The sequence below is a fragment of the Rissa tridactyla genome, chromosome W (assembly GCF_028500815.1).
Source record: "Rissa tridactyla isolate bRisTri1 chromosome W, bRisTri1.patW.cur.20221130, whole genome shotgun sequence".
Taxonomy (NCBI): Eukaryota; Metazoa; Chordata; class Aves; order Charadriiformes; family Laridae; genus Rissa; species Rissa tridactyla.
Window position 1 is genome coordinate 1,798,814 of NC_071496.1, and position 14,588 is coordinate 1,813,401.

Consider the following 14,588-nt stretch of genomic DNA (forward strand, 5'->3'; position numbering starts at 1 on the left):
CTCATCGCTTAGTTGCGTGGGATGAGAAGAGTGCAGTTAGTGAGGACACATAAAATCATGCTAAGCACTGGGGAAATGATCTGAATGCAGAGTTATCCACTATCCTGTGGAATAAAGCAGCTCTCCACTGAAAATAAGGTCAGAAGAAGAGGGGACACTCGTGGGCAGCACGCTTGCCTTCCCTGGCAGCACTGCTAACCCTGCTGACTTAAGGGGCTAAAGCAGTTTTACTTAAAACTGCGGTGATAAACTAGTATAAGAAGTCAAATTCATCACATTGAATGGAGATGCTCTTAAGTCCTAGAGCTTTACTTAGTGTTAAAGATGGGCACTTTTTATTAGCTTTTATTAGTGTTTTCTTGCTGCTGGTTCTTAAACATTTGCTCTTGGTAGTTCATGTGCTTTGTAAGTCATATGACTTGGATAAAAAAAGCTATGTTTTAATACTTTAAAACTGTTTGCTAGAAGAGCAGATTCTTCAGGACTGGGAGCTCTGTGAATTATTTGTTGGCTGTTCCCTGGGAGAACAACTAGCTGGCTGAAAATGTGGAAATGAGAACTGGGAAAAGCTATGTCTTCACGTGAGTTTGGGAAGCAAGTAGGGAGTAACCTCTGAAAAAGGCCACGTACGCTGTAAATAGGAAACCTGGGCCCTTAATATCAGGAGTTAGTCCAAGATAAAATAAACTGGCCGTCGCTTCTGTGTTTTGTGAGAGTTAAACACTACAGCCATATGTCCAAGATGGCAGGAAGGGGCATATTACAAATCAGGATAATGATTCTGAAATCTAGGACAGGCTGAGCTTACACTTCAGCATATGTTTTTCAAAACTTCATCAACATAGTTAAGCACATTTAAAAGAAAATCTCAAATATAGGAGCCTAATGAGGTGGTAAAGCTTATGATTGTTTCGTGCCCAACTCCTCAAAGCTGATATAAAAGATACTTGCCAGCCTTTATGTTAGATTCCATGTCTGGTCAACAAACTGAAGAGCAAAGCAGGGAAGGACCTTGTAGCACCAAGACTGAAAGTTCTGGATAAACATCTCGTGTGCTTTCTGGCAAGTGCATTCGCTGATACACGTTGATGTTATGAAATATTCACGGCCTGGAACGGGCCTCCTTTCTCGCCCAGTTCATGGCTTAATTCAGATTACTGAGTGGGCAGTAAGCGCCCCGTGACTTTTTTGACAAAGGGAGGATTGATGATTACCCAGATCTTCGCTGGATATGTGATACTCCAGGGCTTTTCCAGGAGAAACACTTAAAATGCCCAGTGACCAGAACCTCATTCAAGGGACATTTATGTTTCATTCTTGATCCATTCTTTGTAAGAGTAGGGAAGCATCCCTACTGTATTTAGTTCATTGGAATTTTCTTTGTGCTCTAAAGGGGAGCTTGATAAAGATATTCCAGCAGCTTTCTTTGATTTGGTCATTCAGGCCCTTTTTCAAAACTGCTGTCGTTAAGTGTTCGGATTTATCATGTTCACATTTATCGTGATAACCTAAATTAACCCTGAGTAAGGAACCACCAGGAATCTAGGGAAGGGATCGGCTGGTGTAAATGGCTATTGACTGGAGTCTGAAGCCTGTTGCGATGGAGTTTGGAGGCTGTGGATGGGGGAAAGATCCTACTGTCTTCAAGTCAAAATTCTAAAGCCAAAAAGGGGAAAAATAAAATACACTTCAACTATTTATTTTCCATAATCTTTGGCCAATTCGTGGTGTATTCCAACAGTGAGATGGTGACAACTTTTTATCACTGTTTTTTGGGTTTTTTTTAAATTATATCTCAGCTTATGGGTGCTCTTGGGATCATTTTCGTTCAATTAACGAATACTGAATTTGCCACTCTATAACTTCTATTTCTCCTTTGTCGCAGGCTCTGCGAAAAATAAGGCATCTTGGTTTATGGTCGGTTCTGTGCCCTGGGGTTTGAAAGATCACTCTCTAGGCATTGAAAGTCAACAGCTCTGGGACAATAAGTATATTGAAGATAGAAAATGAGGATAAGAAACCTCAGATGGAAGATAGAAAACAAGATCTGTACTGAACCAGCTTGTTCTTTTTGCCTTCCTTTTGCTATCTCTGCAAGCAGACGGCCCCCTCAAAGTACTCGGGGAGCGCTGGTAGTGGTTGCAGCCGTCGAACTGAACAGCCTTCGAGGCTGGAGCTCCTCAGAGGCTTCTTCTGTGGAGCGCGTTGGGTACCCCTCCTGCTCTCCCCAGCTTTCATGTTCTTCGTATCTCTCCTGCCATCCGATATAGCCACGGGGAGTTTGTGGCACTAACGAATGTTTTCCTGTGCCTGCTTCTGTTGAGTTCTGGACGGTTTAAAGCATATATTTTGTTTAAAGGTTTTCTTTTTTGGAAAACATAGCTTGATAGAACAAGTGGATTTTCATGTGAAAAAAACCAACACTGGGTCTGATGCAGAATTTGTGTTCTCTTGGGAAAACTTGAAACGGGGACTTCTTGTTTTCTGGTAACATTTGAAAGCTAAATATTACCTTCAAAAGTAAGCATTGAATCAAAATATTTTACATTTATATTGATATGGAGGTGGTATTTTTGAATTAACGTACCTCTGTGTTTCAGCAGAAGTTGCTGCCCTCTTAAATGCGTCACTGACTATTAGATAAGACTAACTAGATAGGTAGGAGTAATTAATGAAATAAATGGGAACAATGAAGCTCCTTGAGGTTCTTCCCCAGCACACACATTGTGTGCGACTTGGAGTTGGTTCTTTGAGCACTTTGGAACCTTCCCAGTGCCCCACCATCCCGTAAAGGTGCTCCTGGTATACACCCCCTTATGCTGGGAAAGAGGGAGGTTGCCTCAGATCTCCTTCACAGTGCTCCTGATGGGAATCTCCTGCTATGATTGTCGCTTATCCACCCTAAAATGTCTTTGCCCTAAAAATAAAAGGGGGAAAAAAAGAAAAAAGCCAGTCTGACAAAGATAGTCCAGTGGCATGCTGCTCCATTAACGTTCTGGTTGGTCTTTTCAAGTAGCTCATCTGGGAGTGGAGGATCGTATGTCGCTTTCAATCCTTCTGCCTCTGCATGAGGGAAAATAAACCCTTCGCGCTGAACCGGAGAGGTTTCTTCTGGCTCAGAGCGCTCTCAGTCTTAGTGCCCAGCACTCCCTGCGTCCCCGTGTGCGTGCGAAGGTAACACAGCTAGTCAATAAGGATTTAGAGAGGTGCCCCAAACACTGTCAGCGTTTAAGAGGCATTTGGACAATGCCCTTAATAACACGCTTTAACCTTTGGTCAGCCCTGGAGGGGTCAGGCAGTTGCACCGGATGATCCTTGTAGGTCCCTTCCAGCTGAAAATACTCTATCATATTCTGTTCTGAGTTGAAATAAGAGTTGAGAAACCAGTCCTGAGTCATTGTTTATGCCAGTGTTACGCTCACAGCCTACTAGTAGACGTGAAGGATTGACACCTCTGCCCCTTCTTCTCTTCTCTCCTTTCAGAAAACAAGAAGAGCGGGTGCAACAAGTGCGTAAAAAACTGGAGGAAGCACTAATGGCAGACATCTTGTCACGAGCGGCTGATACAACAAAAGATATAGAAGTAGAAATGGATAATGGAGATGAAGCATAAGAAGAAATCAGGTGAGTCAGATATAGACATGAACATCCTGACGTTAAATGCCACACAGATCACCAGGGAGGAAAAAACAGTGGCTTTCATCCTTCACAGCAAAGACCCAGTCTCTCGAAACCAGTGCAGGTGTATTTTCTGGCACTTGATTCTTGAGGCGAAACTGGGGTAAAGCAATCAAAGTAACCGGCCTTTTTCTCTTCTTCAAAATTTCAGTTGGTGAAATTACACAACAAGTTCCTGAAACTTTTCTATTTATTTTTAAATGGATAATGCCTCTACAAATTAATTTTCCAAGGCGCCTTCTTGTATCTTATACCTGTTTATGGTACCAATCTGTCGATGGGCCGAACGCTTTCTTAAAAAACCTTTTTTTTTTTTTTTCCTTCATTATCTGCAGAAGAAGAAGAATTCATTCTCTTGTTTGCATTGAGCTCATGGTGCTCAAGTATGAAAGTGCATGGCTTTGAGATCTGACCTTTTCACAAGGAGTTAGCTGAAGTTTTAACAACCAAGAATTCCATCTGGAGATGGTTGTGTAATTTTGAGGGAATTACTTTCTTTTTTTTTTGTTTTTTCTTGTGTTTTTTTGTTTGTTCTGGAGTTAACTGCCCACAAGGGGAAAGAATATATATATTTCCTATTTGACAGATTGAAAGGAGTTAACTTTTATACAGCTCTGATACTATATTCAGGTAACTTTTAGCCATGGGATGGAAGTTTCTGGGCTGTGACCTGCTTTAACACGGCTGCTGAACGTTCCAGCCTGGATTCAACCCTCTTCCTAACGCGCAGTCATTTTTATTCCTTATAGTGTCAGTGCAACATAAAGGGAAATTTGATCTTTAAGTTGTGGACAAGAGCTCTTTGCCAGTGTCGTTTACTGGCCACTCAACAGGCCAGTAGTCTTGGTGTTTTCCAGGCTGTTGGAATCTTTTAATTACTTTAAATGACCGCTATTTACTATTAAACGCTTCATCCCTGAGTATTTCTCCTAGAAAAGTCTAATTATGGATAACTTTGAAGGAAGCCAAGAAAGAACCTTGTTTTAAGATGTGAGATCTCAAAGCTTTGCCATTTCAGAATCAAAGTGGCATTTTGAGTCTTTAAATTTAGCATTAAATAATTATTTTGTGGCAGAGTCATAAATCTGGTGGTAGACGTGGTTGGTTTTGCGCTGGTGCTGTGGTTTCTCTGCCGAAATCAGTTGGATCAGGAGACCTTGAGTTTCATCAACTTGTGAATTCGTTACCTATTTACGCGTACATAGCCAACGGACGTGGAAACATACACGTGTTGGCTACATTCTATAAAACGCCTTTGGTTTTTTTGCCCCGGTGGCTTTAATTATAGCCTTGAGCAAGCTTTTTGAGCAGCTACGTCCACTCTACTGATTTTTTTGTTACCCACTTATGAACTATTTATGGGGTACTTCAAATACGGAGTGAAACCCGGCTCTAACTGCTCCGACAAAATCATTCTACTGGATGTAACACCGGCCTTTGCTTTTCCAAAAGGGGTTGTTTCTTTCTCTTTTACAGGTACTTTTAACTGACTTATCCCAGGAGGAACTTCCTAAAAGACAGAGGCACTTTCTCCTTCGGTCTTTCGTTATAAGAAGAAACGGACCCATGCACATTTATATAGCTTTCTAATAGCATTAAAACCAATGCCTTTTTTAGACTCCTATTTTTTGATGTATATATCTTATTTGAAAAGCAACTTTATTTTGTGTCCTATGACTTAAAGTCCTTTTTTAAGTATCAGACGTTACCCTTAATCTAAAGCTGAGCTTTTGATGCCAGGTTGCAAACCTACTGGAATTATATTGCCTGTACTAAATATTTGTTTTTCCTGTGGTTTTTGGTAAGGATGGATCAGGAGAACAGAGTGATTTCCCAATTAAAGATTATTGTGACTCTGTATATAAACAGATTTTTATACCTATGGGTGAAAACACCTGTACATTCTTCCGTCATCACTGTAAAGATAAATAAATGATTATATTCCAAGCAAATTGGCGTGGTTTTGTGGTGTGTTTTTTGTTTTGTTTTTTTTTTCTGAAGTGGCTTCTCTCAGTTTATAATTGGGCAGAATAAAAGAGAATAATGGAAAAGACCAAGTTTTTTTCCCAGCCTGCTAAAACTCAGAAAGTAGAACTTGAGCGAAGAGGAGTGAAAACACGTCGCTGTTGATGGTGAGTTGAATTTAAAACCAGTTTGTTCTTGTTCTAATTCCAGAGCTGTGTCATGTAATTACTGGTGGAAGCGTTCATGAATGGGGACGTGAGTGACTTCTCCTGTGCAGTCTCATTTGAGGGGTGAAAATGCCAGGACGTTACTCGTCACACGGCTGCACGTTAAAGTGCAATAAAGCCAGCACAGAAGTGGCTTTAAAAGGCTGACGGAGCTCCTCTGACATGTTGTTTTACTTCTTCATCTTGTCTTTCATTAATTTTTTCAGTGATTAACCACTGCAGGTAGCTGGAAAGCCTTGAGGGGGGAAGAAAATGCTTCTCTTTTTTTTTTTTTTTTTTTAATGAAAAGATGTTTTCTGTCAAAACAAGGAAGCTTTGTATTAAAGCCCAAAGAAGTTTCCAAAGTTTGGACTCAAATTTGACAAGAGAATTTCCACTAATGTTTTCATCCCCTTTCTGTCAAAATCCTGGTTCTGACGGAAGCCTTTCTTTCACCTGTTGGCAGCAAGATGGTATTTTGGTACTAAAAAGATGGATATTAATCCACGATGGTGATGCTTTAGTGATCCTTGCAGTGGTTTGGAATGATTTTCTGGGTTGAATGGTATTTTTCTATCTGGAAATCAGCGAGACCACCGAGAGGGAAGGGCATCGCTGGCCTTTGGCTCCGAACCCTGGTGCATCTCGTGGCCCTGTCCTGGGCCACTGCTGCCCTTCCCTTCCCAACAGCGGCTGAACTGGGGAACTGGGGCTGGGGGTGCTTACAGGTTATTTAAGATATGAGATTCCACATCTTGACACCTCCACCCACGTCAGGATGTGTGAACCCTCGTTTCATGCACTGCACCAGGCTATTGCTTGGGCTCCCAACTGAGGCCATGCCACTTTTGAGAAAATAAATGCCAAATTCCGGGGCGGGAGGGAAAGAGTTGGAAGGGACCTTAAAACTCATCTAGTTCCAACCCCCCTGCCCTGGGCAGGGATACCTCCCTCCAGCCCAGGTTACTCAAAGCCTTAGGACAGCATCTCTGCGAAGCGAGGGGTGTTTGGGATGCAGGAGAGGTTTCGGCACGTGGGTACGCATTGTCTTTCGCTCCACGTATCTTTTGAGGCAGATGTTGCTTAAAAGTAATGCAGTAGTCTTTTGGGGGCGCTAAAATTCTCTGCTAAAGTACACCTCAGCAAGATGAGCAGCTGCTTTTTCGTTGACTTTAGAAGAACCTAGGCGCAAGCTTTCACTTTTACATCTACACCAGAAAGACGGGCGTTTTCCTAGCTTTTCTGTCGAAAGTTTAATGACTTCTCCATTAAAGCTGAGCTCGTTTCATTGGTGCATTGCTGGTGGCATCTTCAGTGAGCTCCCAGCCTTAGGAGCTTCGTTCTGGTACTTCGTGCAGCTCTGGGTGCGTGGTCCAGCTTCACTGTCCCCGTCTGCACTCCTGTGTTGGTCCTGAAATCAATGAAATGCTAACGACCGAGTAGTCTGAACTGGAGACCTACTTAAAAAGGGATGTGTGGCAACGCGTTGTTTGGGACCGGGTAGGGATGGTACCCTTTTTTTCCAGCAGGATACCGATCGATCGGCCCGACCAGGTGGCCAGGCCCTTGCAGCATCGCAGGCAGGTGGCCGTCCCCAGGCTTCCCTACGGGAATCTTACGGATCCCCCAATTTGTGCATCAAGCGGCGCGCTGCTGGGCGCCATCGCAGGCTCCCTCCTCTCCGCCCAGGCGGGGAGAGTGGGACAGCGGCGGGGACAGAAGCAGATGGAGCCGGCGCTTGTCCCCCGCCCTCGCCCCCCTCCGTCCTTCTCCGTCCGCCCGGCCCCCCCCCGCCCCGCGGAGATCGGCGGCCGGGGCCCGGCGCTGCCCGGGCGCCACGGAGGCAGTTGGGGCCGAAGCCTCTAGAGGTCGGTGCAGCTCAACCAATGTGCCGGCAGCTGCCTGCATCCCTGGCTGCTGCCTGTGTCCCAGGAGCTGCCTGCATCCCTGGCTGCTGCCTGTGTCCCAGGAGCTGCCTGCATCCCTGGCTGCTGCCTGTGTCCCAGGAGCTGCCTACATCCCTGGCTGCTGCCTGCATCCCTGGCTGCTGCCTGTGTCCCAGGAGCTGCCTGCATCCCTGGCTGCTGCCTGTGTCCCAGGAGCTGCCTACATCCCTGGCTGCTGCCTACATCCCTGGCTGCTGCCTGTGTCCCAGGAGCTGCCTGCATCCCTGGCTGCTGCCTGCATCCCTGGCTGCTGCCTGTGTCCCAGGAGCTGCCTGCATCCCTGGCTGCTGCCTGTGTCCCTGGCTGCTGCCTGCATCCCTGGCTGCTGCCTGTGTCCCGGGAGCTGCCTGCATCCCTGGCTGCTGCCTGTATCCCTGGCTGCTGCCTGTGTCCTAGGAGCTGCCTGCATCCCTGGCTGCTGCCCGTGTCCTAGGAGCTGCCTGCATCCCTGGCTGCTGCCTGCATCCCTGGCTGCTACCTCCATCCCGGAAGCTGCCTGCATCCCTGCCTGCTGCCTGTGTCCCAGGAGCTCCCTGCATCCCTGGCTGCTGCCTGTATCCCGGGAGCATACTGCATCCCTAGCTGCTGCCTGCATCCCGGCAGCTGCCTGCATCCCAATTGCTTCCTTCATCCCTGGGTGCTGCCTGCATCCCAGGAGCTGCCTGCATCCCTGGCTGCTGCCTGCATCCCAGGAGCTGCCTGCATCCCGGCTGCTGCCTGCATCCCCGGCAGTGCAGGCAGCACGCAGCTCAGGCTTCCAAAGGGCAGCAGTTGTCCCAGCCCTGCCTGCAGAACTGGCACCAATCCCACCACCCCCCTGCCCAGGTGTGGGACCCTCCTGGGACCATCCCTGGGGATCGGAAAGAGCCCTGGGAAGAAAACTGAGTTTATCCAGCTCGCAGAGCATCCGCAGGCAGCCAGGCCGGCTGGAGAAACGGGGCAGGAATAGCTGCTTCCATGGGTGGTCCATGGGGAAGTACCGGGTACGGGACAGCAGCAATAGCTGAAGACAAATGTGTTGGAAACCCCTCTTTTCCAGTATTTTCGGTCATGATGAAAACATGTCATTGTTTGCACATTAATTCCTAACTGTAGCACTAATACACCGTAACAATTAACATTGCTCCTGCAACTTACGCTGGGAACGTGTAACAGGACGGATGGCCAGGATTTGGGCAGATTTTGGCCATTCCTTGGCAAATCCAGGAGCCTCCACAACACAACTCCTGAGGGAGTGATTTTTAGTTTGGCTTTTTATTTGGCTTTTTGGTTTGCAGGGAGCTGCGGGAATCGGGGTGTGCTGACAGCCGGTATTTAGGCATCTGCCGGGGCTGCAGGAGTTCAGCTGCTGCTGCAGTGCCTTACGCTCGCCGTATTTTAAAGATATTTCTGTTTTCCGATGCCCAAAGTCTTCGCCGAGCCTCTGCAAGCAGATTTAACCCCTCAGTGCGCAAACTGAAATGTTAGGGGAAAAATCACGTGGAGTGGACCCATAACGAGAACAGATTTTCCTTGCTTGGAAAATAAACCTTCTGCCCCAAAACATTTTCAACCTGGGCCAGCGTCTCGCCACCCTCCGAGTGAAAAATTTCTTCCTCAGATCTCATCTCAATCTCCCCTTTTCCAGTTTAGAAACATTCCCCCTCATCCCATGGTTCCCCTCCCTGCTCCAGAGTCCCTCCCCAGCTTTCCTGGAGCCCCTTGAGGGGGGGCTTGATGGGGGAACACCCATCAGTGTGTTCCAGCAGCCCAGAAACCCCCCCGTGGCCTGGGCTGCATCCCCAGCAGCGTGGGCAGCAGGGCGAGGGGGGGATTCTGCCCCTCTGCTCCGCTCGGGGGAGACCCCCCTGCAGCGCTGCCTCCAGCTCTGGGGCACCAACAGCAGAAGGACACGGAGCTGCTGGAGCGGGGCCAGAGGAGGCCCCGGAGATGCTGGGAGGGCTGGAGCCCCTCTGCTGGGAGGACAGGCTGAGAGAGCTGGGGGGGTTCAGCCTGGAGAAGAGAAGGCTCCGCGGAGACCTTCCAGCCCCTTCCAGGCCCTCAAGGGGCTCCAGGAAAGCTGGGGAGGGACTCTGGAGCAGGGAGGGGAACCATGGGACCAGGGGGAACGGTTTTAGACTGGAAGAGGGGAGATTTAGATGGGATATTGGGAAGAAATTCTTTGGTGTGAGGGTGGTGAGCCCCTGGCCCAGGTTGCCCAGAGAAGCTGTGGCTGCCCCATCCCTGGAGGGGTTCAAGGCCAGGTTGGACGGGGCTTGGAGCAACCTGGGCTGGTGGGAGGTGTCCCTGCCCAGGGCAGGGGGTGGCACTGGGTGGCCTTTAAGGTCCCTTCCAACCCAAACCAGTCAATAATTCTATAACAGAAGAGAAGTGGAGATGCAGGTGCCGTTTTGCTGCGGCTGCCCCACCGCGGAACATGCCCAGGGTGGGCAAGCAGACAGGGGCCAGTCCGTGCCCCCTCGCCCAGGCAGTGCCTGAGTCCCACGCAGGACATGACGCCAGCAGGGTGGCTTTGCATCCCCAGGGATGTCAGACACTGGAAAACCTCACCACAGCCCTTGCTGCTATTTGTGCCGCAAGGGTTGGCCAGGGCTGCTCTTCTGCACGACCACTTGAATCCCAGCGCTGGATCGTATAGAATTCCCTCTGTATTTAAAGCTACACAAAGCGCTCTTTTTTCTTCCTGACAAGGACAATATTGCATTCCTCCAGCATTCACAGCCTGATTTTACCCTTTGATGCACTTCCAAGAGTGGGCCTGTGTGTGTCCGTGATGCATCTGCAACCTTCCGTCCTCTTAAAAGCAACCGTAGAGAGAACATTTTCCCACAATGACATCTCACCTGGGGTTTTCCGAGGCCGAATCCAGCAGCGATGTCCACAGCCTGGGACCGTCCGCATCCATCCGAGGGGCGAATCTGTCCCTAAACTAGGGAGCGTGAAGAAATCGTGTGAGAGCATTTTATTAATGAGTCTTCGGATTTCTTGTTCTTTTCCATTTTATGCCTGGAGTTCATGACCAGGAAAGTTATGGGGCAATAACTATGGAATTATTAAAAATGAAACGAGCTTGTGCAGTGGACTTATTTTACAGTACAGCTTGGGGACAGGAGAACCTTATAACTTCATAAGGTTATAGGCTTTAAAGAGCTTTAGAAGTTTTCTGAAAGTTTCACCGTTTCATAAAAGGAAAGGAGGGAACGGGAAAAGTTTCTTCACAGGAACAGAAGTATCTAAGGAAAGAGCTGGGCTTGTCCCGGCTGTTTGAAGAGAAAAGAAAGAAAAGAAGAGAAACAGAGAACGAAGGTGGTGTCTGGAAGGGGAGCAAGATGAGTCCCTTTCTCCTCTCATTTGCCTCCGGATGTTCCCTCGGTGTTCCAGCAGGATCCTGGACATTATCCGGCTGGATGTTAAACTCCTTGGTAATGAGAAGCCCTTGGAGACGGCAGGCTGTCAGGTCATCCATCTGATATTATGGGATTGAGGCCTCCATTGCCTTGTAGAGCTACATCCAGCCTCGCTAGAAGAGCCCACCCCACCGCTCTCATATCTACGACTCTTCAAGCAGTTATTGAAAACCACGTAGATCCATGAGGAACTTCGCCCTATAAGTATAGCCCAAAAGTCTGTTTTCTTACTTCACCCCCCTTTGTAACAGCTGAATGCTTTAGACTTGTACCATCACGGTCTTCACTCCCAGTTCCTGTGCTCCTCTTGAGTCCTCCGTGTACCGTCACCCCACGTTACCTAATTTCCCACGTTCGGTTGCCATCCTAGTGGCTGCCAACTTTCTTCCTTTTGCTGGCCGCCTCTCCTTTCGATTCATCTCTGAAATGGATCCCCATTCACCGGGGAGAACGGGCTCATTGGTTTTTTACCAGTGCCAAAGAAAAGACTTTGGGCAACGCGTTTCGGTGCCCGATACTGCTCCCCTGCCTTGCTGGCATCACAGGGAGCTGGGCGAGCGTTGGTGGGAATGGCGTTTCCCTCTGCTCCCCGGTGGCACTTAAATTCTATAACTACAGTGAGAATGTAAAGGTGAAAATATAACTGTAAAAATGAACACTAACAGAAAACATAACCTGACTACAGTGAAAATAGGAAATATAAATATATTTCCTGACGAAACATCAAAGTTTTTTGTTTTTTTTCAATTTCTGGCCCGGGGTTTGTGCTTTCACCACCCACCACTAGGAGGGGGATCAGGGCCGTTCATTCCTCAGTGGGAAGGGAAGAGGGAGGCAGAGGTTTAACTATTTATTTTTTTTTCCCCCCCAAGTACAGGCTTTCCCTTTTGCTCCTAAAATTCTGAATCCTTTTTTTCAAAGATGCTGAGTAATTCACCGGGCGTGTGGCATCCGCCAGGCTCTGCGGGGCTGAACGTGGTGTCCGAAGTACCCTTCATTAAAGGCTTAAAATCGTCGTTTTTTGTTCTTGAAAATTGCGACGTGGGGCAGCTGCCCCAGCTCTCCTCGGAAGGCTGCAGATTGACAATATTGACTTCTTGCACGTCTGCCTGTCTTTTCAGTAGCTAAAATATATTCCTTTATCCGTTAGCGTTCGCTACTACCAGCAATGGAAGAAAAACTTGCTTTGAATGATTTATTTGTCTCCGTTTGTTCTTGTTATTTGTGTGACTGCGTTTGAAATATCCCTCCTACCAGCAGGAGCAGTTTTATGCTGCGGCTTCCAGACTTAGACGATGTTTTGATGGACAGCCCAGCAGTTCTTTACAAAAGGCGGTCTGAATCAGGAGTTATAAAATGATGAGCATCGCAGTTTGCAGTTAGAGGGAGAGAGATGCCTTTTCTTCCCCAGAAAACACGCCCCGGGAGAAGGAAGATTTGAGCTAAACTAGGATAAGGGATTTATTTATATGTATTTTTTTTTTCAAATGAGAAGCCTTACCAACATAAAAAAGGGGAAAACAAAGAAGAAAAAAAAAAATACTCCCAGAAAAAAAAAAAGAAAAAACCAGAAGTGCAGGAAACAAAAGCAGAGGTGTGTATGCAAGGATTAAAGAAATACCTGGAAGCAGAAAAGAATTTTCATGGAGAGAAGGAGGAGCTGCAGTGAAAAGCAGAGATTTGCAAAGGCCCCTGGTGGTGACCGGCTGGTTTTAAAGTGACAATGATCAGTTTGGGCAAAGGCTCTTGGAAAAAGGCTGTAGATTTTGGGGGGGGGGAGGGAAGGGACTCAGATTTGGGAGCTCCTGGCCTTCTGCAAATGTCTTCCCATCAGGAGCCATTGGGCAGGCGCTTGCTGTATAAGTAGGTGGTGTTGGCTGATAAGATAGCAGGCAGGAAGCTATTTTCTGATTTAGAGATTGTTAATCTCCCCAGTTCGACAGTTTTTGTGGCAGTTTGAAAAGTTTTAACAAGGCGTTTGGCGGAGCCGTTAGGCTTCGGATTGTCGAGGGCCAGATAAAGGACTTCGGACACTACAAATCCGAAATAACTCCTAGGGCTTGTGAGCTTTTGGCTAGTACCCGCTGTCAGGTATCTATTCCGAATGAACGAATTTATTCTGAAAAGGCTGTGGGAAGGAGTGAGGACGGTATGGTGGGGAGGGGATGCCGTACCCAAATGACATCAGCGCGTCCTTCTTTGGGGTGTTGCGCCCTTTGCGCTGGTTTGGGTAGGAAAAAAGGGATTTGACTCTTCTGGCCGAGTCTTTGTGTTGATTCAAAAGTGACAATGGTCAAGGCACGGAGCGAAGAAGAAGTGGAAATAAGTCTATAGCTGATCAGTGGTGGAGCGCCGTGGGCTCAGTGGGGGAACGGACCGGCACCCTCCAGGTCTGCTGCGGGAGACGGAGGTACCACGGGGAATTCGCAACTGCCGCTTTTATAGTGAGCAAAAGCGTTTGCAAACAGAACTGGGATAAATTCTGCAGACAATAATAAAGGAATTTGCCTCGCCCCTATTTTCTGCGCCGTTCAGATCCCTTAAACCAAAAGGATGGCCCTTTCCATTATTTTCTGTGTTGGGAAGGACGTTCGTTATCTCCTTTGGCAGAAACACCCCTTTCTCTGTCACCCGCGGTGTTACGCCGAAAGACCCATCTCGGGGGTGGTTTTTCTGGGTGCGGGGGATGCTGTTTATATCCGTGGTGGAGCAGGAGCACGTGGTGGCCCCTCGTTGTGCCGCCTGGGGACCTCAGCCTCCTCCATCCCCTTAACATAGCGCTGGACGCTTTGTGCCAAAAGCTATTACTAGCGCTTTCCTGTTTATGTGATACGTTCACGTTTTCGTAATTAGGATGCTGCCTCTCCAAACTAATCAATCTATTCCGAGGGTTTATGGGAACAACCCGTACCACAGCGTGACTTCTGTGTCTGGCGTCTTGCTCCGTGGCGATGCTGCTGAACGTCTCCCAGCCACAGGGCTGGTACACCTTCACCTCTGCCCCAGCATCCGCTCCTTCCCTGAGGTTATTTTCCGCGGGTTTTTCATCCTTCCTCATCGTTCGTTCATTCTTTATTGTGTTTTTGTAATCAAAGATGTTGTAATCAAAGAGGTTCCCTTGTCCAGGTGGCATTCATTTCAGCCTCTGATTTCTTCGGCTCTGTTATCTCCGAGCAGTCCTGGGAAACGAAACCAGACAGAGATGCCAAAGAGGACAACTAGCCATTGCCCCAAATACAGGTCAAATCTCTTTGGTGATCTTATTTTTTTTTTAATTAACGGTTTAGCGCTATTAAACAAATGTCTGTGCTGTAGCTGAAAGATAAATTAAGCGTGCTCAGCACTTGCTTAGGTCATCATAACATGTTTTTAAAATAAAAATAATC

The 14,588-nt window shown here is 47.5% G+C and overlaps 1 protein-coding gene across 1 annotated transcript in view; it reads left to right on the forward strand.

The window, feature by feature from the left end:
• The window catches only part of LOC128902072 (methyl-CpG-binding domain protein 2), a 38,825-nt gene extending 33,195 nt beyond the window's left edge, over positions 1–5,630 (forward strand). Inside the window, exons 6-7 of the mRNA XM_054184420.1 lie at positions 3,484–3,624; positions 5,155–5,630. Coding sequence (XP_054040395.1) covers positions 3,484–3,613 — 130 coding nt within the window. The 3' untranslated portion in view covers positions 3,614–3,624; positions 5,155–5,630. The remainder of the gene's footprint in view (positions 1–3,483; positions 3,625–5,154) is intronic.
• The last annotated feature ends 8,958 nt before the right edge of the window (positions 5,631–14,588 follow it).